The sequence below is a fragment of the Ovis canadensis genome, chromosome 11, assembly GCF_042477335.2.
Source record: "Ovis canadensis isolate MfBH-ARS-UI-01 breed Bighorn chromosome 11, ARS-UI_OviCan_v2, whole genome shotgun sequence".
Classification (NCBI taxonomy): domain Eukaryota; kingdom Metazoa; phylum Chordata; class Mammalia; order Artiodactyla; family Bovidae; genus Ovis; species Ovis canadensis.
In genome coordinates this window covers 38,489,043-38,511,646 of record NC_091255.1, presented here as the reverse complement: position 1 = coordinate 38,511,646, position 22,604 = coordinate 38,489,043, and the positions used below count along the sequence as shown (strand labels likewise).

The 22,604-nt window shown below is 48.2% G+C and overlaps 1 protein-coding gene across 1 annotated transcript in view; it reads right to left on the bottom strand.

Annotated features, from left to right (window-relative positions):
- SHISA6 (shisa family member 6) overlaps positions 1-2,310 on the bottom strand; it is a 259,886-nt gene extending 257,576 nt beyond the window's left edge. The window contains exons 1-2 of the mRNA XM_069603578.1: positions 2,158-2,310; positions 839-1,873 (exon numbers count right to left, since the gene is read on the bottom strand). Of these exons, the coding sequence (XP_069459679.1) occupies positions 839-1,479 (641 nt within the window). The 5' untranslated portion in view covers positions 1,480-1,873; positions 2,158-2,310. The remainder of the gene's footprint in view (positions 1-838; positions 1,874-2,157) is intronic.
- Positions 2,311-22,604: the final 20,294 nt, after the last annotated feature.

The following is a 22,604-nucleotide window of genomic DNA, read 5'->3' as shown; positions in this document are numbered from 1 at the left end:
GGTGCTCCAGAAGCTAGGGTGGCAGGGTGGGAGGCAGTCACAGTGGAACGCTGGACAACCATATCTTGAGCCCTTGGCATAAGTTTTGGCAGGAGGCAGCCCCCCACTGCCTCCCTGGTGTAAGCAGTGAAAGATGCCCACCGGCTTGAACATAGCAAGCAGCATTCACTCTGAGTTCTGCCCACGGGGCTTAAAAGAACAAGTCCTCCAGTCTCAGCAGGGCAGATAAGCATCCTACTCGGCAGGATGCAATGAAGAGAAACCATCTGCCCTTGGTCAAGATGGAATGCACAGATTTGAATTCCTGCTTACCCAGGAGGCTCCCTTTCCCTATCACCCCCATCTCTCTAAACACCCGGGAACACTCAGTCCACACTCTTTTCAGTAAGGTTCCAATACTGTTCAGCTCCCTATATCCAAGATGACTGCTCTGGCTTGATTCAGAAAACCAAATACAATAAGCGCCTACAGCGAGGTGCCCACCTGCCATGAAACCTGCACCCTGGAACCCCATCCGGGATTATTGGAAGGTGCACAATTCTTACACTCAAACTCGGGGATTCCACCAATGTATATTTGGCCCTGTAAATGCCCCTACCAACCAAAGCGTGCGTTCCCGGTTCTGAAGAAATGGAGCAGAGGGCGCCGAAGGCTCTGATTTATCGCCTATCAAAGAGGCAGGGGAGGGAAGTTGACTTAAGAGAGTGGAGGCAGCCCGGGGAGGGCAGTGGGTGAGATGCCAAGAGGACAGGGAAGCCTGAGAAGAGGAGTGAGCCGCCGGGAGAGAGGCTGGGGGGACGGGCGGGGCCCCCCACTCACCCCGGGTGGCCGCGCTCACCTGTGGATGTTCATCTCCCGCGGCGGGCGGTGGGCCTTGTCGTAGGAGACCTTGGCGAAGACGCCGGCCACGATGACGAAGGCGATCACCCCGCAGGTGATGTAGACGGTGAAGTTGGTCTTGTCCTTCTCCGGGTCGTACTTGTTCTCGGGCCCCGGCGACACCACCTTGGTGCTGGGCGTCTGCACCCACACCGGGCTCTGGTAGTTGGTGCACTGGCGCTGATCCAGCTTCTCGTGGCGCTTCTTGCAGCAGAAGCGATAGTAGCAGGTGCCGCAGCAATACAGGTAGCCGCTCTCGCTGTTGTTGCACTCGAACTCCTTGTCGTACTGGCCGCTCACGTCGTAGTAGCCCCAGCACGTCTCGTAGGTGACGGCCGCGCTGGCCGCCGCCACCGCCGCTGCTGGCTGTCCCCGCCGGCTCCCCGCCTCCGGGCCGCCGGGCGCCCGGACGGTGCCGTTCAGCTCGCGGCCGCCCCGGGCCAGGGCGCCCCCGGGCCGCCGGCCCCCGACGGCCGCGGCGCCGGCGCTCAGGGTCCGGTTGGCGGCACGGCCGCGGGCGCCCCAGGCTCCGGGCAGCAGGTCCAAGGGCTGGAGCGAGAGCAGCGGCAGCAGCAGCAGCAGGAGGCGCCGCAGCGCCATGGCGGGGCCGGGCGGGAGGGCGCGGGAGGCTTCCGTGGCAGGCCGCTCCCCGGGCCGGCCGGGCTCCGAGGGGGGCCGCGCGGGCCGGGCGAGCGGCGCGGGGCAGTCAGCGGCGCCTGGGCGATGGCGCCATCGGGGCGCGGGCGGGCGGCGGGCGGGCGGCGGCGGCGGCAGCGCGCGGTGCGCACTGACCAGCCCAGCGCAGGCGGCCGGGGCTCAGGCTGCGCGCCGGCTCCGCGCTCCCCCCGCGGGCTCGGCGCGCCTCCCGGGCAGCCCCATCCCCCGCCGGCGGCGGCAGCGGCGGCCCCGCGCGCGGCTTGGCTCAGGCGGGACCCGAAGCGCGGCTCCGGGAGGCGGCAGCAGCGGCGGCGGCGTGGCCCCGTCCGGGCGGATCCTGCGGGACAAGACGGAGAGCCGGTCACGGGGTGGGGCGACTGGGAGGCGGGCGGCGAGCGGGGAGGGAGCGCGCAGCCCTCGAGGAGCGAGGCTGGGGCCGGGAGGGGCGCGGAGCCCGCTCCCGAGACGGGGCCCGGCGGCCCCGGGGCGCACCGGCCGCCCGATCCCCGGCCGCCGGCCCCGCGCGCGCGCGCCCCCGCCGGCTCCCAGGGACGGAGCGGGCCGTGGCCGGGGTCGGGCGGCGAGCGGGGGAGCGCGCGGGGCCCGACCTCACTCACTCACCATGCCCGGCTGCGACTGCAGAGGCGGCGGCGCGGCGGCCGGAGCAGGCGGGCTGGCGAGCCGGAGCCGCCGGCTGGCAGCCTGCACTAGTGCCGGAGCGTGTGTGAGAAGAACGAGGGAGACACGCACTCACACACCCGCACACGCGGGAGCGCCGCGCGGGGAGGGGACGGCCGGGCCGGCAGGGGAGGGGAGGGGAGCGGAGGGGGGCCGCCGCTCGCCGCCGCCCACGTCTGTGCTCCCGGGCGCCCGGGGAGGGGGCGCTCCTCTCCGTGGCTCCCCGCTCGCGACGCGAGCTTCTCTCCGAAGCTCCGCATCACCAGAGGCTAGGACGCCGGTTCATTCCCACGGCGAAGAGGGGCCCCGGAGCCGGGGGTGTGAGGAGGGGGGGGTCCCTTCTGGAGCCCGCCCGCTCCGGCCGGGCCCAGAGCTCGTGGCCGCTTCCACCCCTCCCCGGTCCGGGCGTGCGCGACCAGAGCGGGTGTTGGGGTGTCTGCGAGCCTTTGCCTCTCCCTAGTGGCGACGCTCGTAGCAGAGGGACGCGGTCAGGCCCATTGCTACAGGTTCCTAAACTGAGACCTGAGGTCACGTGGCTCGCCTGAGGTTACCCGGCTGCCGGCGAGGGGGGCTTAGGAGCTCCCCGCCTTGGCACTCTGCTCTCCCACCGGTTCCCCATCCTCCCTCGTGCATACAGGCAGCCCTGGGCAGGCCTCCTTTCCTCTTTCTGGGACTTTCCCCAGAGCGTCGGGACAGAGTTAGAAAAAGTCTCAGACTCAGCTATGAAATGCCTTCGCTTTAGCTGATGGGGGCTGGGGGTGGGGATAGTGGAGAAGGGGGCATTCCTGCGTGGTTACTAGTTGGGTCTCTAGAAAGCAGGCCTAGGTCTAACTTTCAAAGCCAGGAAGCCCCCCAAGGGGGAGTTATAATCATCATCTGACCATGATGTCAGGGTGAGGGGCGGTGGAGGAGGGGGCAGGAAGGAAAATGAGAACGAAAAGTAACGTCCAACATTCTGCCGCTGTCCCAGCCTTGTGAGCAAGTGCCCAGGTACTTAGGTTGAAGGCAGGGGACAGGTCCTCCCTGTGTGGGCAGTAGAGATTGTCCCCAAAGCTGTCCATATAGTCCCAAGTGTGACCCGAACCAAGGACCCCCATGCGGGAGGGGCAGAGCGGCTCTTCCCCCATCCGGAATGCATCAACAGGTCTGAAACCCCCATCCCCGGATACCAGGGGGAAGTCTGGATCCTGGGATGGGGGTTTCACAAACTCCCCTGGCAGCCCCACACTTGCTACTCTCTCTCCACCTCCTCCCTTTCCCCCCACACCCTCTGCCACCCACCCCTCCCCCAATTCTCCCTACTCAGCCACTGCCTTCTTTTTGATGACTGTTCAAGGAGCGTTTATTTAGTCAGTCCTTACTCTCTACCCAGGTGCTGAGTGCTGAGATAAAAGATGCACAAGACAGTCTGTTTCCTCAAGGAGGAGGAGCTGGTAAACCATTGGGCAGGCAGATAACAGGTTGAGGACCTTATCCCTGGTTATGTCCCATGACAAAGGGGGCGCAGGGTGCTCCAGGAGGCAACCAGGAGAGGAAAGGTGGGTCAAAGGCAGCCTTTTCCACGAGGTAAGGAGCAAAGTCTCCAAGAAGGACTGAAAATTAACACAGCCAACAAGAGTGAAAGGGCACTCCCTGTGAGAGGGACCATCGCTCGCAAAACCCAGCAGACAGGAAAGAATGAGGGTATGTGAGCCTGGGAGACAGCAGCTGAGCATAAACTTGGAGGGAGTCTTCCAAATAAAGCTGGCAAAAGGGGATTGTATTCCCTGCCAAAGAACCTGAATTTATCCTCCAGTCGATGGGGAACTATTGGTGGGTTTTATTCAAAGCGAAGACGGTCAGATGTCTGTGCTCCCTGGATCTCTAAGTCTGCTGGAGTAAGGATCACTCGATTCGTACTCTTCTGAGAAGAGAGATGTGAAAACCTTTCTGATAATCCAGGTAAAATACGATGAGGGGGTGGAGTAGGTTTCTGGTAGTTGGTGGTCAGAGGGCAGGTTCAGGACAGCATTTAGCAATGGCCATGTTGATATGCCCTAAGGGCCATGTAAAAAGCCCTAAGTGTTGCAATTCAGCACAAGAATTAATCTCAAGAGAGCAGATAAGAAAAGTATATACATTTGAGAATCATAACATATGCTTGTGCATTTGGGAATCATAAAAACGTATTCTTTACTTTCAGATTATGTGCAATTTTAAAGTCAATCGCTTCCTTTTCTCTTCCCTGAGCTTTCACCTGTCTGTTATTATCCCAAAATTGCCTCTTCCGTATCTGGGAGCTTCCTAGCAATGGATGGAAATGTGCCTTCCTCATGTGGGACTCTAGCAAGATTTGATTAGTGGCACTTAGTAAGGAAAATTGCTTTGTCTTTTCAGACCACCCTCACAAATATGTTCTGAACCCCTACACTTGTAGATGGTAGGTAACATCAACAATCTCACAGAAAATAGTAGATCTCAGAATTGAACAGGATGTTAGGGATTATCTGTTCCAACTCTTGGGCCTCCCAGGTGGCTCAGTGGTAAAAAATCTACCTGCCAATGCAGGCAACACGGATTTGATCCCTGGGTCAGGAAGATCCCCTGGAGAAGCAAATGGCAACTCACTCCAGTATCCTTGCCTGGGAAATCACATGGACAGAGGAGCCTGGCAGGCTACAGTCCGTGGGGATGCAAAAGAGTTGGACATGACTTGGTGACTAAACAACAGCAACAATTCCAACTCTTACCCCATGCAGTACACTTTACATCTTACTGACACTTTGCCCTTTGCAGGTGACCAGGCTGGTGGTCCACCAACACTCATTACCTTCTTTCTCCTTCTAATTTCAACACCTGAGTCGTTGATAGTATGGAAACATCTTTCCTTTGTGGATGTATGTGACTTACTAAAAAGTGCCTGAGAAGCATCGTCTTCTTTGACACCTGTACCAACTTCAGACCTCTCATAGGCTCAGGAGACAGTGACCCAATCCCTGGCTCTAGAAGGTGGATCCCAGTTGGGCTGCTGCTGCTGCTAAGTCGCTTCAGTCATGTCCGACTCTGTGCAACCCCAGAGACGGCAGTCCACCAGGCTCCCCCGTACCTGGGATTCTCCAGGCAAGAACACTGGAGTGGGTTGCCATTTCCTTCTCCAATGCATGAAAGTGAAAAGTGAAAGTGAAGTCACTCAGTCGTGCCCGACTCTTAGCGACCTCATGGACTGCAGCCTACCAGGCTCCTCCGTCCATGGGATTTTCCGCTGAGCCAACCATAATAATCCCATTCCTGTTACCATATTGGTTAAGAATGGACATGTGATCCAGTTCTGGCCAATGTGAAGTGTGGGAACTGTTGGCAGATTCTGGGGACATTTTTCTTGCTCTACTTTTTGAAGTGTTTCCATGGATGTTATGACCTTATGGGGGGCAAGAGAGTGGACCAAGGAGGGACAGAAACCAATCATTTAGTTGAAATTGCTGTTCAGTTTGGTAGTCATTAGTGCTACTTATGAAATATCTCTGCTCTTCCAGGCAGATGGTAAGAATTGCAATTCCTGGCCCTTCAGTGAGTAAGAGGGGAGAGTGACTTAATATACCACTGGTCAAAAATCACGAGCATGGAGGGGTGGGATGGGGAGGGAGATGGGAGGGAGGTTCAAAAGGGAGGGGATATATGTATACCTATGGCTGATTCATGTTGAGATTTGACAGAAAACAGCAAAATTCTGTAAAACAATTATCCTTCAATAAAAAGTAAATAAATGTTTTAAAAAATCATGAGCAAAGATGGTGGATGTTCGTTCTGAACCAGAGCATCTGGTTACTGCTTTAAGATACCATAGAGCTCTCGTTTTCTCCTGAAGTGGTGATCAGCAGTGCTCCAGGTGGGAGTGGCTTTGTTGTCCGGAAGTGATGTCAGTGAGGAGAGCCACACAGTTAATAAGAATAGTGCCCCGCCGTGGATATGCAGCTTGAGTGAAAATACACGTTTTTTTCTTAAAACCACTGGAATTGGGTCTGTCATTGCAGTGTATCCTAACACATCCTGACTGATACACTGAAGCTCACAGAAGGGACGTCATGGAGCCATTCAGGGAGTTTTGCCCAGGGCTCTCACAATGCCAGTCTTCCAATAACATGAGATAATTAAGCTTCCTGTGTCAAAGCCTCTTTGAATCCAGAGTTCTTACTACAAGCAGGCAAAGGCAATCCTAACGGATATATCATGTATTTTCTGTCTCCATTCTGGCTTAGGGCTTCCACCTAGCTGTGCCAGACAGACGACGGCCACTTCTCTTCACAAGACATGGCATCTGTTTGTCCTCCCTTTGAGGCTAGGCCAGCCTTGTGACTTGTCTTGACTGACAGCATGTGGCGGAAGTGATGCTTACAGTCTGAGTTTAGTCATTACGAGGCCTGGCAACGTCTTCCTTTACATTCTTGAGATTGAGCCTCTATATGAGAAGCACAGGCTGCCTGTTATGTTCAATGATGAGGAGTGAGGCCATCACGTAGAGAGAGACCCTGGGGAGACAAGATGCTTGCTACGTTTGGCATCTGATTTTCAACTGAGCTCCCAGTGGAGTGAAGAAAGGACTGGACCCAAGTAAGGCCAGAAGAAGAATCATCCATCTCAGCCCGAGACTACCCACGGAATCATGAGAAGTGACAGATTCGTGTTGTTGTAGGTGTCTGAAGCCACTAAGTGTTGTGATGGTTTATTACAACACAACAAACAGCTAAGGCAACCCACATATCACAGCATAGACACTGAACAGGAATGTATGAGCTGCAACTTCTGGCCACTAGATGTCTGAAGCTATCTTTCATGAGCTGCTGTGTGAGTTTACTGGGGATGCCTTCACAAAAGACCACGAACTGGGTGGCCGGCAGAACAGAAAATGATGAGTTCACAGTCCTGGAAGCTGGAAGTCTGAAATTAAGGTATGGGCAGGGTTGGTTCCTTCTAAGAGCTGTGAGGGAAGGCTCTTTTCTAGGTTGTAGATGGCTGTCTTGTACCCATGATGTTCTTGTATGCGTGTGGGTCTCTGAGTTCCCCTCTTTTTATGAGGACATCAATCATTTTGGATTAGAGCCCACTCCAATTACTCCATTTTAACTTTATTACCTCTGTAAAGATCCTATCTCCAAATAAGGTCACATTCTGAAGCCCTGCAGGTGGGGACTTCAACTTATGAATTTGGGGGTGGGGGAGGGGAGGCACCATTCAGCCCACACAGATAATGAATGGAAGGGTGATGTGCGCTGTACAATACAAGATGAAAATGTGTGTGCAAATGAAAAAGGAAAGAAGAGAGATCAGTCAGGTTTGCCATCTTTCATTAGAGAGATGTTAAAGAATTGCAGTTCAGGCCGTGTTGGAGATGAGTACTCTTTTTCACACCCTCTTCAAGACTGAAAGCAATTGCTCTAGTGAAAGAAGAGAGATTCCAAATAGGAAGCATGGGAAAGGGTGCTCTGTCTTCCCCTGGCGGTCCCCACCTAAAGGTGGAGTTAGGGAAGCTTGCATCCTGCATAGTTAAAACTCTGGAATTGTAGCATTTCAGAATTTGCAAGAACTCAGAGCCTCTAGACACTTTTTTCTAAGCAGACTTCTAGTTGCCCAGACAAGTGAGGGCAAAAACTATTATCCCCATGGCTAGCTTGGCTCAGGATTAACTCACATCTGCATTCATTTATTCAATCTTTATTACTTATTGTCCCAATCTGCCTGCCAATGCAGGAGACACTAGAGAGGCAGGTTTGATCCCTGGGTCGGAAAGATCCCCTGGAGGAGGAAATGGCAACCCACTGCAATATTTTTGCCTGGAAAATCCCATGGACAGAGGAGTTTGGCAGGCTACCGTCCCTGGAGTCCCAGCAGAGCTAGACCCTTAGTGACTAAACAACAACAAAGAAATGTTTCTTCCTTAGCTAAGTGTCCAGCAACTCGCTAGGACACAGACTCTTTTAGTTAGGTCGTGAGCTGCACAGCCAGGAGGGTGCCTTAGCAGGTTCAAAGCAACGTCGGAGATGTTCTGGAAACACAATTGAAGAGTCTAATGTATGAGCTGCTTGTGAACTCAATGTCTTAACACTGCTTGAGAAGAGGCTTTCCTTAAGGGGCTGCTTTCCCACTGTGATTATGTAGGGCTATCCAATGTGGTTTTCTCCACATTTGTTGCAAAATTATTAGCAAAGATAGGTGAGTATGCATACACTTTTCCACTTTTAAGCCCCAAATGTAGAACTCTACAGTCAGAATCAGTCTGGCTATTGTGACTCTTAAGAATAAGATCAGATTACAGCACTAAATGATTGAGAGTAGTTTGAGATTTCCCCCTTTTCATGTATACAAAGCCATTCTGTATTGTTTGAGTCACAAAGCAACTCATTTTAGTCATGTATTTCCTTGGTAAACATATACTGAGCCATTTTCAAAGGGCGCTTGTAGCTGGATCTATGGAATGTGATTTCTCTGCATAGCATTGCATCCAGTCACTCCTTATGGTAGTGACTGGCTATGACAGTGATCACAGGCTACGACAGTGATCTCTGAGATGACACCCTCCCTCTGTGCCCATGGCAGACATCACTAATCAATTATGGAACCCTTTCCTGCTGAGACCAGGCATAGCCTCAGAAAGCCCTTCCACATACAAAGCTCCAAAAAGCCAGCAGGGATTAACTATAGTTGGAATTAGTACAAGAAATAAATCCTATTTGCCTAACAGCTCAGTGAGAGGTGACAGTCTGGATGGCTTGCATAGTTCTGTTACTTTCTGTAGACATGGATTTAGAATTCTGTTCCAATTATACAGTTTTATGGCCCCAAACTGAAACATTTATAAAAGGAAGAGGGTGAGAATTGCAAGGGACACCGACGTCATTGGTCATTATGTGCTTTCTAGTGAAAGACGTCACTGATTTACAGCTCGGAGAAATGCACGCTGGGTTAGCACTTCCTGCGAAGAGTGATAATGAAGAGTTTGCCAAGCGAATGCCAAAGGTAATCATGTTACAGCCTCTCTCAGATACTCATGTGTAGATTCTGTGCATCACTGTTCCGTTTTTCTCTTCAGTTGCAATTTATTGATGTTTTATTCAAAACCACCATGAATTAACCTACAAAAGTATATTTCCCTATAAAACTAGGAGGCCTGTTACGAGCGCATTAAACATAGATGTTATATTTTCCTGGCATAGGCTTCTCATCAACCTGTGTTTTATGTCAGTACAAACTGTTTTTCATGCTTCCGTGTCCTACCTTTAGATCACATCTTTTGTGTCTGTTGTCACGTGGGTCATCTTGAATTCTGTTTCTGACTCCTGGGAAGTTAAACCTGCCATAGACAGGGATATTTTCAGTAGAATAAGTACATGTGATTAAAAAAAAATACCCACTAAAAATGGTTGGCGTGGCTTTTTCTTTTCAAGGGAAAACATTTTTGAATTAACTAATTGGATCTAACCCACTGATCTAATCCAACTGACTAGGCACAAATTGGTCATTAATACAGCCGAATGAACAAACAGCAATTCTTGATTCTGTGTCAGGATGTAGACGGTATCTGGATGGACCATCTGTTGGGTGAGTGCCAAACTAAGGGTGAATCACCAAATCGACAGGTGCCATTATTTAAATAACTGAGATAACTGGGCTGAAAGGACCAATTTTGTTATTGTTAACTCCTGTCAATTTTCAAAATTACGGACTTGATCCTGGAGTGACTTCTGTAGACAGAGGTCCATTCTAACACACTCTGTCTCGATCAAGACATTGAATAACCCCATCTGCAGATATGATGAGTGTGGAGGTGGGTCCTGTGGGAGCCAGGGAGCAACTGAAGGAGGGAGGGCTGGCCTGAGACATTTGGCAAGGGAATTTCTGGGGACAGTTGGCCAGCGAGCCTGATAACTATTTTTCGACCTTTGCTTGAGGGTCTGGTTTTCTAATTATTTTTCAAGTCCTGGCTCAGCACCTGATGGTGCTTGTTCATTTTATCCTCACTTCCCAGCTCCCAGCTCCATCTCCCAGAAGCCCAAGATTAGGGAGTGGAGATGAATTCCCTCCAAAGCCTTGTATAGGAGAAAGTCACCTTGAAGAACAAGGTCTTGATAGTATTGGTATGGTGACAGAGGCAGCTCCCGGGTTGTAGACAGCACAGATCAAAGAGAGAAACTGGGACCAGGGTAATCCCAAGACACTCAACACTGGAGTTGTGCTCAGGCTTTCTAGAACAAGCACAGACTCTGAAATTGCATGTCAAGAGTGAAGCAGAGAGTTCGTTTAGCACCAGGCAGTCGGACCAGAGGGCTTCCCAGGTGTCTTAGTGGTAAAGCATCTGCCTGCCAATGCAAGAGATCTAGGAGACACAGGTTTGATCCCTGGGTCAGGAAGGTCCCCTGAAGAAGCAAATGGCAACCCACTCCAGTATTCTTGCCTGGACAAGAATCCCATGGACAGAGGAGCCTGGTAGGCTACAGTCTGTGGAGTTGCAAAAGAGTCAGACATGGCTGAGTGACTGAACAACAACAATGTCCTCTGTTACTTCCAGCAGAGCTCTACTCACAGCAGTGGATTTCACAAGCAGGCACAACATGCTTATTGCACAATGTTCCTGTTTAAAAATGCATAATTGACCATTATTTTTTATTCCCTTTCATTTTACCCTTCCCTCTATTGTTTCAGTTCAGGATCTTCTCAGGTTTTTATTTTCCATCAATATCTTCCCATTTCTACATATATGCCCCCAGGGTATTTTTTAACATGTTTAATTTCAAGACATGCTAGTCCCTCTGAGAGATAATATATTCCAGGAGGAGAAAGAAAATTTGGCAAAAGGACTTATGAATTTGACCTGGTTTCTGATCTTCAAGTTGCTTATTGTCCTATCTCAGAATTTTCTGGTTTTTTGCTCTGTCATTTTTGTGGAGACTACACAGGGTAGGACAGTGATTCTCCACCTGGGGTGGTGAGGAACCTCTTGAAATTATAGCAAAATTGTATGTGCACGCAAGTGCGCTATTTTTAGGAGACACTTCGTCAGACAGTTAAGTGAATTCAGACCCCAGAAGAAAAATAAAACCATTAGTAAAGAACAAAAACCCTAAGAACTAAGTTCAGAAGACCTAAATGCCGGTCCTCGGGTTACTATTTACCAGTTCAGGGACTAGTACACGACCTCTTGGGGCACAGTTTCTTCTGCAGTAAAATAGGGAAGGTAATTCTCACCTTTCTTACAACACAGGGTCATGAGGATCAAATGAGACCGTAAACGATAAAATATCGGAAACTCAGAAGTTCAATAAAAGCATTCATTTTTCTCATGCTGCCAAATCTTTCAGTTACAGGAAAACATAAGGGCTGGATCAGAAGTCAAATCGGTTCTGGCAACAAGCAACGTGCTGTTTTCAAAGCACGTTCATGCCCTCTAATGATATTTAAGTCTTCCTGAATTCCTCACTAGTTCTGTGTACGGATGCACGGGGAACACAGGCATTGTGGCCGTAATCCAGTTTATTCAGTCAATTACCTGAGCAGTTGAACTAATATGATAATATATTCTTGCTCCACTGTTTCTTTCTGGTCCTGCCTCTCGCTTCTGGTGAATGAACATTCCCCAGGGCATAGCCCTTGTGTGATCAGCTGCCCTTTGCGCAGTGACTCTTTTAAGAGGTTTCCAGAATTAGCTGTGTATGTGGCATTGACCGTGTGACCAGCTCCAGCGACAGTGATCTAGGAATAAAGGATGGAAGGGTTCGACGTTTTCCCTCCAACAGCGAAGGGCTTTGACCTAAGTGGAGCCCTGGATGGTTTTGGAGTCTGAGACCAGAGTGATGTCAGCTAGCAAATGAAACAAAGAGCCAGGTCAAAAGAGGCCAGAGTGAGAACCCAGAGGGCTGAGGATATGCTTTATTACCAAGAGAGTGACACCTTCTAATTGGTGAGCATGGCAAATAAAGAGGTGGCAGTCCCAGCTTGCTTCTGATTTGCTCATGCACAGAGTGGGTAAATCCTTTCCTCTCACTTTGTTTAGAAGTTATGGTTTTGATTAGGAAACAAAAGGCCATGCAGGAGACAACCTGTGAAATGGAGGGTGGCTTCTAACTGATAAGGACTGAATTTATTAGAAAGTCCCCTGAAATCCAGGCATAATAATGAAATGAAAATAACTTTATAGTCAATAGTTCAACATGAAGGGAAAGTGAAAGTCGCTCAGTCATGTCTGATTCTCTGCAACCCCATGGGCTACACAGTCCATGGAATTCTCCAGGCCAAAATACTGGAGTGGGTAGCCTTTCCCTTCTTCAGGGGATCTTCCCAACCCAGGTCTCCTGCATTGCAAGTAGATTCTTTACCAGCTGAGTCACAAGGGAAGCCCAAGAATACTGGAGTGGGTAGCCTATCCCTTCTCCAGGGGATCTTCCTGACCCAGGAATCGAACCAGGGTCTCCTGCATTGCAGGCAGATTCTTTATCAACTGAGCTATCAGGGAAGCCCTCATAACTCATATGTCTCCTGCTGCACCCTACAAAGTGTGTTTTTTCTTTTCCTGACTAACATCAGCTTGAAGAGGAAAACGTTAGTCAGGAAAAGAAAAAACACACTTTGTAGGGTGCAGCAGGAGATATGTGAGTTTATGAGGACTGTTTAATTTTGAATAATACATGTGTCAACTCCACGAATCCTTCCCCACGTTTGCTTGTCTCCTGCTACAGTTCAGTCATCCTACTCTGTCAACAAGCCTAGAACAAATAAATTGGCGTGCTGAAAATATTGCTTTCACTTCCAAAGGAGACTACCTGAAATTATAGGCATTTAGAATGGCATTAAATTTAAAAACCACAGCTTGCAGCCACCATAATTTTTTACAACATAAGCATGGTTACGGAAGTGGTTGTGAAACCTCAGGGCTTGGATGGCACTCGGAAGAGTTTTCTTCTCAGTCTGGACCCAGTTTCACATCGTAGTGGTCGCTGATGGTTCTAAGCAATGGTACCAATACCTTGTTTTTAACTAAAGCCCATTCTTGATTTTGATTTCTTCAGTTTTCCCCCTAATGTCCTTTTTTCTGTTCTAGAATCGCATCCAGGGTATCACATGACATTCCGTCATCACGCCTGTTTAGGCTTCCCTGGTCTGTGCCACTTTCTCAGACGTTCATCATCTTGGACGACCTTGAGAGACTTGGAGGAGTTTGGGACAGATATTCTGTGGAATGTTCTTCTCCTTGGGTTTGTCTGACGATGTCCCTCATGGTTAGACTGGAGTTAGGGGTGTTGGGGAGGAAGGTCCCCGAGGAAAAGTATCATTCTCATCGTATCAAGGAGCCAAGCTATTAACTATGATTTAACTATAATGACATTGACTTGATCGCCGCTGCTGAGGGAACCTTTGTCAGACTTTTCTCTCTCTTCATATCATTCTCTTCAGAAAGAAGTCACTAAGTAGGTCATGTGAAAGGAATGGGGGTTTACTCTTCACCCCATGAATGGGGTGCACATACATAAATTATTTGGAATTCTTCTGTATGAGAGATGTGTCTTTTCTCCTCCGCTATTAATTTTTTTAGTATTCAATCATTTATTTACATCAGTTTGAACTTAATGGATATTTATACCTAAGGCTATAATCTGAAACTACAATTATTCATTTTCTTGATTAGATTGCCCCAGCTTTGCCCACGGGAGCTCTTTCAAGTTGGCTCTTGGGTATATTGGACATACACGCTGCCGCTGGAATTTTTGGTTGTTTTGAATACTTCCCTACTTTTCAGCCCCTTAAGACCTTCTTATGAACTTATATATTTCCTTCCCCAACCCTGGACTCAGCCACTTCTCCAAAGAGACTTCGACTCTTTTCTTGAAGGATGGTACTAACTTCTCTTTATTATTACTATTTTTTAAATACCTGACTGCAGATAATATGTTAAATGATTTCTTTTTTCTTTTAAAGATTTTTTGATGTGGGTCATTTTTAAAGTCTTTATTGAATTTGTTACAATATTGCTTCTGTTTTATTTATGTTCTTAATTTTTTGGCTGTGAAGCAGGTGGGAGCTTAGCTCCCTGATCAGGGATGGAACCTGCACCCCTGCATTGGAAGGCAAAGTCTTAACCACTGGACTTCTCTTTATTATTTTTAAAGGTATCCGTTTATATCACTTTCTCTGAGTCCTCCCATTGTCCTTCTAGCTTCAGGAATCCAATTATTTCCCCAGTTTCTTTTGTTTTGTTTTGCTCCTCTCTTTTGTGCCTTCAACAATCTGCCTTACAGATGCCTCTGAGATTGAGGTTTCTCATCACATTCGAAGCCCCCTCTCTAAAATCTCTCACTCTTCTGTCGTCTTTCTACTGAACATCATGTTTTCCCCTCTCTGGCACCTCTAGAGCGTCAGCTTTATGTTGGAAGGAGAGGAATACGAAGAGAAGGAGTGATCTCAAGCGATCTCCTGGGTGGCATATCATTTTTAATTAATGCTGCTGCCATCTCCTCACTTTCCCAGCCAAATTAATGCAGCAAGAATTGTGTTGGCATCTGTGACAACAAATGGAAAGGAACAGCAGTTTCAGAGGAGGGGGTGACTGCCCCCACCCCCAATCTGGGCACACTCTGGAGCAAGGCGAAATCCACACGCAGATTGCTAGAGCTCGCCAGGCTATGGGGTGGAACTCGGCGGCTCCCAGGAACACACTTCCTCCTCCGTGACTGACAGCGATGCCCACTCTCCATCACACAGGGAGACTTTGAAGAAGACTGTTTGCTGATGCGTTTCCTGCAGTCACGTGGGGAAGGCAGCTTACAGGAAGCCCGGGGGCAAGAAATAAGCACCCCAACACCTGCCATACATGTCCAGAAAGAACAGGATCACAGAGAGAGCCCAGTTCTCTGTCTTCACTTCAGCCCAGTCGCCCCTTCCTTGCTCCACATTCATCAGATCACCACCTCTAAGAAAAGTGATGGTTCCTTGCCTACGGCTCAGCAAATGGTTCTCAGGGCCAATGTACCCTAGTGTCCATAGTTCTTGCTAGAAATGCAGAGGGGATCAGGACATGATTTCTGATCAGGACATGATTTCTGGTTCAGGGCAGACAAGATTAGCCTGTGAGCAGATCACATCAGACAGTGCATTATCTTTAGTCTATACACCAACATTCATGCATTGTGTTATATGCATAGATTCTGTGGCTTTTATTAATTTTCTATTTTTCAAAAAAATTTACTAAGCTTTCTGTTTATTATTTTTAAATTTCTAAATGTACATCAACAGATGAATGGATAAAGAAGATGTGGAATGTGTATTAATACAATGGGATACTGTTGTTGTTTCCTTTGCAAGATCATGGACTACAGCCCATCAGGCTCCTTTGTCCATAGGATTTTCCAGGCAAGAATACTGGGGTGGGTTGCCATTTCCTACTCCAGGGATCTTCCTGACCCAGGAATCAAACCTGCATATCCTGCATAGGCAGGCAGATTCTTTACCACTGAGCCACCAGGGAAGCCCACAATGGAATACTACTCAGCCATAAAAAAAATAATATCATTTGCAGCAAAATGGATAGATGTAGAGATTATTATACTAAGTGAAGTAAGCCAGGCAGAGAAAGGAAAATATCATATGATATTTTTTATATGTGGAGTCTGAAAAAAAATGATACAAATGAACTTATTTATGAAACAGACTTACAGGCAATAGAAAACAAACATGGTTACAAATGGGAAAGGGAGCGGGGGGCGGGGTATAAATCAGGAGGTTGGAATTAATATACTTATACTACTGTATATAAAATAGGTGAATAAAGACCTACATTATAGCACAGGGAATTATACTCAATATTTTGTAAAACCTTGGAAAAGAATCTGAAAGGAGTACATATATATATATATATATATATATATACACACACACACACATATATATGTATGTATATATATAAAACTGAATCAATGTGCTGTACACCTGAAACTAATATTGGGTAAATCAACTATATTTTAATAAAAATTTTAATTACTAAGCTTATGATTTGTTATCTTTAACTTTCCCAAATAATGTGTGAATACTTCCTTCTTTAAAAAAAAAAAAAAAGACTAAAACATTACAGAAGAAGCTGAAGGTCTCTCTAACAAGCATACCAACTCCTCCCAAACCCACCTTTGCCTTCTCCTTCCCAAATCCCTAGGCAACCACTGTTTGAGGTTTGCTGCCTATTTTCCCAGAGTGAAGGTATGTTTTTTTAAAAAGATACTCAGACTCAGGACTGTCTTATTCAGAACAATACAGCTGACACGTCACTGCCACATGGCTCCCCTTCCTTCCCTTTTTTCTGGCTGTCACTTAGCCTGGGTTGGCGATAAAATTCCAGGCAATGCTTGGAATGTGGACAAGCCGAGATGGCTCTTGTCAAAGCAGAATAATCAGAATGGACGAGAAAGGCTGGGCCTGGAGAAGCATGCAGATGTCCCCATTGATGAATCCAGGCTGGACCAGGTCGAGGGGGCTGGACCCGGGAAATGAGCAAAGGCCAGCCATCAGTCACCAAGAGAAACAAAAGTAGAGGGGAGCGCACAGCTGGAGGAAGGATCCAAGCCAGGGTGGAGACAGGCAGAAGGAGGAGCATGGTCCTCAGGCCTGGGAGGGACAGGAGAAGCAGGGCCCTGCAGATAAAGCCATGGTCTTTGAGCAGAAACTTGGTGGCAGGCAGGAGACTGCATGGTACCCAGGGGAGAGTCCTGCCACGGACTCCTTTTTATACTTTTTATTAATCGTACCCAGACTGAGAAACACACCATTGCCAGGAGCAGAGAAGCCCCCTCTTCTTGTCCCCACTAAAGGATTGAGGTTTTCCTTGGCAACGCTATTCGAGTTTTTTTGTCTTGGTCTTTAAGAACCCCAGAGGCTTCAGCCAGACAGAGAACAGGTAGGTGTGTGTGTGCATATGTTTGTGTGTGTGTGTGTGTGTGTTGGTGGAAAAGAGTCTCCTTTTCTTGTGTAATAGGAACAAGACTTAAAATATTTCTGTGCTTTTCTCTCTGGGAGAGAATGGACACATATATATGTATGGCTGAGTCCCTTTGCTGTTCACCTGAAACTATCACAACAATGTTAATCGGCTATACCCTAACACAAAAAGTTAAAAAAATTAAAAAGGATTCGGAGAAAAAAGAAATCTAGTTATAATCTGTAAAATCGTACAGGCTCTAAATTCCAGTGTTCATTGGAGAAATACTATTTTGTATTTTGTTGAAAAATAAAACTTGACTGAAACAATAAAAAACAATAAATTAAAAAATGTTTAAATTAATGTCCTCTTTTGTCCTTCTGCATCCACAACCTGCTTCCTGGTAGACTCAAGGTGTTAGCCCACCTGGGGAAGCCAAAAGGCTGGTTCCATGGGGAGGAAATGTGTGAGGACTGTTTGGGCAGGGAGGCAAAGAGAAAGCTTCCTGGAGCTTCAGAACAGTGAGCTGGGCGCAGTAAACAGGAGGGTTGAGAGCAGGCTGTTTCTGGGAAAGGACTGATGTTCTAAATCCCCCAGTTTCCACTTAATACCCTGAGGGTAAGGCCAGCCAGCCAGCTCCTAGAGCTTTAAATAAAGGAATTCCGAACAGGTGGGAGTAAAGTTAAAGAAAATCTCATTCTTTCTGACCTGAGTGATATGGGGAGTTGAAGCAGAGAGAAAAGAGGAAACAGGCTGGAGGCAGAGACTATTAAACAAACAGCCCTGCTTCCCCTTATCTAGATCATCTCTCCAAAATTATAATACACAGGATTAAAGGGGCACTGCCCCACTGCCCAGCTAGGAAGGCCCTGGATGGGCTGTGGCAGGACTGGCTTGCTCCCCTGAGCTCCCTTGACCGCCTGGTGTACAGACACTGTCTCAGGGGCCATGAGGCCGGCCAGGGGGAGGGGGAGGTGCCCACCCATCAGAGGGCAAGAGGCAGACAGCCCCCACCAGGGTCCAGGTGGAAGATGCAGTGAAGACACAGGGAGGATTCAGCATCAGCAGGAGTGGAGAGGAGGCCAAGGCAGCAGTGATGGGCCTGGGTCCCAGCCCAGCCAACAAAGATAAGACCCTGAGTTTCAGCCACAGGAACTGGCGCCAGAAAACTGCCGGGCATCCAGAGACAGGATTCCGCCCTGAACGTGCTGCGGGTCCCTTGGGGCAGACAGAGGTGCATCCAAGTCGCAGATCCTTCTCTTTAGTACCAAAGTGGGGAGGGGGGATTGCTGTTCTGTCCTGTCTTCTGGGCCACAAGCCACCGCAGCCTTGTGGGATGGGCCGGGCACACCTGCTCCTGTCCTCCCAGATGTCCTCTTCCTGGAATGAGAGGTGCAGAGCCCTCTGGCCCTCTCTCAGAGGCTGCTTTCCTAACACATGCCCGGGACAGGTATTTTGGACAGCTTGGTATTTGGTGGCCTCTCCCAGGCTTGGGGTTCTTGGTCTAGATGAGCCCACTGTATAGAGCTGCTCCACCAGTGGCCCTCAGTCTCCCAGTGGTGTTGCAGGACCAGGAAAGAGAGAGCATCTGTCTGCTTTCTAACAAGTCTCCCGCAGAGCTGCCAGGAAGGAGCAGAAACCGGCCTGAGATGGCTCACTGGGGTGCGGCTGCCCGCTCTTTCAGGCCCTGTCAGTTGAACAGGATGCTTCTGCCTGAGCTAACTTGATAATCACAGGCCACAACATGGGGAAAGGTCCTCTCTGAAAGGTGGCTTCCTCCAGAGTCTTCCCAGACCCCAGAGAAGCAGGTGCGCCAAAGGCTCAGGTTCTTCCCCAAGCAAGAACCAGCAGTGCTTGTGTGTATATTCAGTCACTGCAGTTGTGTCCAACTCTTCGTGACCCCAGGGACTGCAGCCAGGCTCCTCTGTCCACGGGATTCTCCAAGCAAGGATAATGGAGTGGGTTGCCCTGCCTTCCTTCAGGGGATCTTCCCAGCTCAGAGATGGGACCTGTGTTTCCTGCAGCTCCTGCATTGCAGGCAGATTCTTTACTGCTGAGCTACCAGGGAAGTTCAAACAACCACAGGCCAGTCTAGAAACAGAATGGGCACTGCTGGCTTGGATGGCAGGTGTCCACTCTTTCTGTAGAACAAGAGCAGGCTCAGACCTCAGGCTGGGGGTGCTAAGTCCGCTTGAACGATCCAAAACCATCCTGAGTCCATATAATATTCTCTCTTCCCATCCTCTTGACATAAAATCAAGCGCAATTTCATATTCATATCTCTGAAGGCCTTTTATCTTTTAAGACATCCATGTGTTCAATTTGTGTATATCTCAAAACCTTCCCATATCCATAGTTGCTGAGGCTGAGTTAGGTCAGCTGGGGGAGCCTTCAGCATCCAAACTTACTTATCAGATCACATCATAAATCATTTTAATGGGAGAATGTTAAGTGCCATTATCTTACAAAAGCAGGTGGGAAGTGAGTTCAAAGGAAGGAAAGGTGCCATTGGCTTGGGGAATTGGGAAGGTTTTGCATGTCTTCTAACCAGAAGAATGATATTATGACTGATTATACCATGTTGCCTAAATATACACAGAAATTCATTCACTGTGGGGTCATTAAAAGGTCATTGAACTAAAAGTGAAGGCAAGGTACACTATTTTACTATCTGTAAAATGGGAGGAAAATTCCAGCTCTAGTACTTAAGAGTTCTCAATTTCTACTGACACTTTCCTATAGAATATGTGAAGAGCATACATTTTTCAACCATCACTTTGGGGTAGTATATGCGTCACATTTCTTGATTTTTTTCTAACTAAAAAGAAAAAAAAACAATCAGGGGCTTCCCTAGTGGTCCAGTTGGTCAGACTCTGCACCCCTAATGCAAGGGGCCCAGGTTCGATCCCTGGGTCAGGAAGATTCCCTGGAGAAGGAAATGGCAACCCACTCCAGTATTCTTGCCTGAGAATTGCCGTGGACAGAAGAGCCTGGTGGGTGACAGTCCATGGGGTTGCCAAGAGTTGGACACAACTGAGAAACTGAGAACACACATCTGTGGAAACAGCAGCCAGAATGCACATTCCAAGTACTGGCAGGGGCGAGGGGCCCCAAGCTGCCTGGGTCCAGTCTGCAGGTCCACTGGTGGTCACGCCCAGTGATGTTTGTGAGACATCTCTTGTTAGTTTCTCTTTTACCATAGGAGTGTCCAAACAGCCAGGGAGGCTCCAAGAGGAGCACTCCTTAGCTTCCAGGACTGCTTTGTCCTTCCTGCAGGGCTAGTCCGGTTTCAAAGGGGGGCTCTGTAGCTTTCCTATGGCTGGAAGCAAGAGACATTCGAGTCCCAACCCTCACCCAGAGTCTGGATTAAGATCGTGACATCCAGATGTGGCTATCTACATTACTAAGGTGAAAGTGAAGTCGCTCAGTCATGTCCAACTCTTTGCAACCCCGTGGTATGTAGCCTGCCAGGCTCCTCCATCCATGAGATTTTCTAGGCAAGAATACTGGAGTGGGTTGCCATTTCTGTCTCCAGGGATCTTCCTGACCCAAGGATCGAACCTGGGTCTCCCACATTGCAGACAGATTCTTTATTATCTGAGCTACCAGGGATTCCCTAGACATTATTAAGATGATCAAAGGCAATTCCAAGCCAACAGCTGACTGCCAGGGTCTCCATCCTCATTCCTCTCCTGTATGTTTTCTTTTTGTGTGAGACTCTGAAGCTATTTGCCCAGAAGTAAGTTGTCTCTGGGCTTCCCTGGTGGCTCGGATGGTTGAGAACCTGCCTACAATGTGGGAGGCCCAGGTTTGATCCCTTCTCCAGGGAAGATTCCAGGGAGAATAGAATGGCTACCCACTTCAGGATACTTTCCTGGAGAACTCAATGGACAGAGGAGTCTGGGAGGCCACAGTCCATGGGGTCCCAAACAATTGGACATGACAGAGCAATTAACACTTTGGCTTTGGTTTGTCTCTAGGTACGCCTTCTTGAACTGTCTTCAGGGAGCTTGCTATGTTTTCTGCTCTAATCTGCAAGGGGAATTTCTAGAGGTGTATTAGATCAAAGGTCTCTGCACCCACTTCTGGGGCTGCCCGGAAAGTTAGCTGAGCAGCTGTCTCCCCCTCACATGTGTAAATCTGTGATTTGATTTCATTATCCTGTTTTAGTCTTTGAGCAGCTAAGCTGTTACTGTGGTGGAAACAAGAAACTGAAATATTCACCCATGTATTTACAGAAGATGTAATAAAATCTAGCCCCAGAGGTCAGACTGTTCATATCCGATAGAAAGTAATACATGCATGGGTGTTAGGATTAAATATATATATCATACTAGGGTTTCAGCTCATTTGCCTAATATATTTGAAAATGACTCAATTTATTGCAAACTAAGATTTAGGAAGCTCAGTTTACAGGTTGACAAATTAGCATTTGTCTGCACATATTTCACTATTTTGCATAATTAATTCCTCCCTGTAGTACGCAGGCAGTTTCCTCTACAACAAAACCAGCCTATTTCTCGTTCCCTTCCTGTGAGCATCATGCAAATGGTATTGATTCAGAAGATGCATATTCTTTCCCAAAGCATCCCTTGGAACATGACTGAGATTCTCATCCCAATCATTATCAGCTGTTTATTACCCAGCTTCCCAAACCTCACTCACACACACACACACACACACACACACCAAAAAAAAAAAAAAATTAGAAAAGAAAAAGTTGAGTCATAAGAAACAAAGAAGGTGCTGATGAAATGGATTCTCCTGATTCATATAAACTAGGTGTATCGGCTAGCATTAGGAGGACCAGAGAAGAAAAATGCTAATTAAAACTGGCTCTAACAATAGAGAAGATACACTGATTCATTTGCCTGAAAAAAAAATCTACAGATAGAAGAGCTGAATAAAGTTTGGAGAAAGAAGTGGCAACCCACTCCAATATCCATGTATGGAATATTCCATAGACAGAGGAACCTGGCAGGCTATACAGTCCATGGGGTCACAAAGAGTCGGATGTGACTTAGTGGGTCGCCATTACTGTAGTGCGTAGTTATTCCCTTCTAAAGGGGATCTTCCCAAACCAGGGATCAAGCCTGAGTCTCCTGCATTGCAGGAAGATTCTTCACCGTCTGAGCCATGAGGGAAGCCTAAACAACAACAAAACAGCTGAATAATGTCACTAAGGGCTTTTTCTTTTTTTTTGTCTTCCACAATGTTTTCTTCAGAGTTGTATTCTCCTAATGCTGACTCTCTTCTTCATTCTACAATAGCTTTCAAGAGTTGCATAGTTCCAGCTAAAAAAGAAACATGCCATCTTTATTCCCAGCAAAAACCTAAACATCAGTCTAATTGGATGGCTATAGTCACATGTCCAACACTGAGCCAGTCACTGTGATTGGTCAGTCATATGCTTTCTCCCTCCAACTGGGATGAGATCAGCTTCCTGAAATCAACATGCATGAAG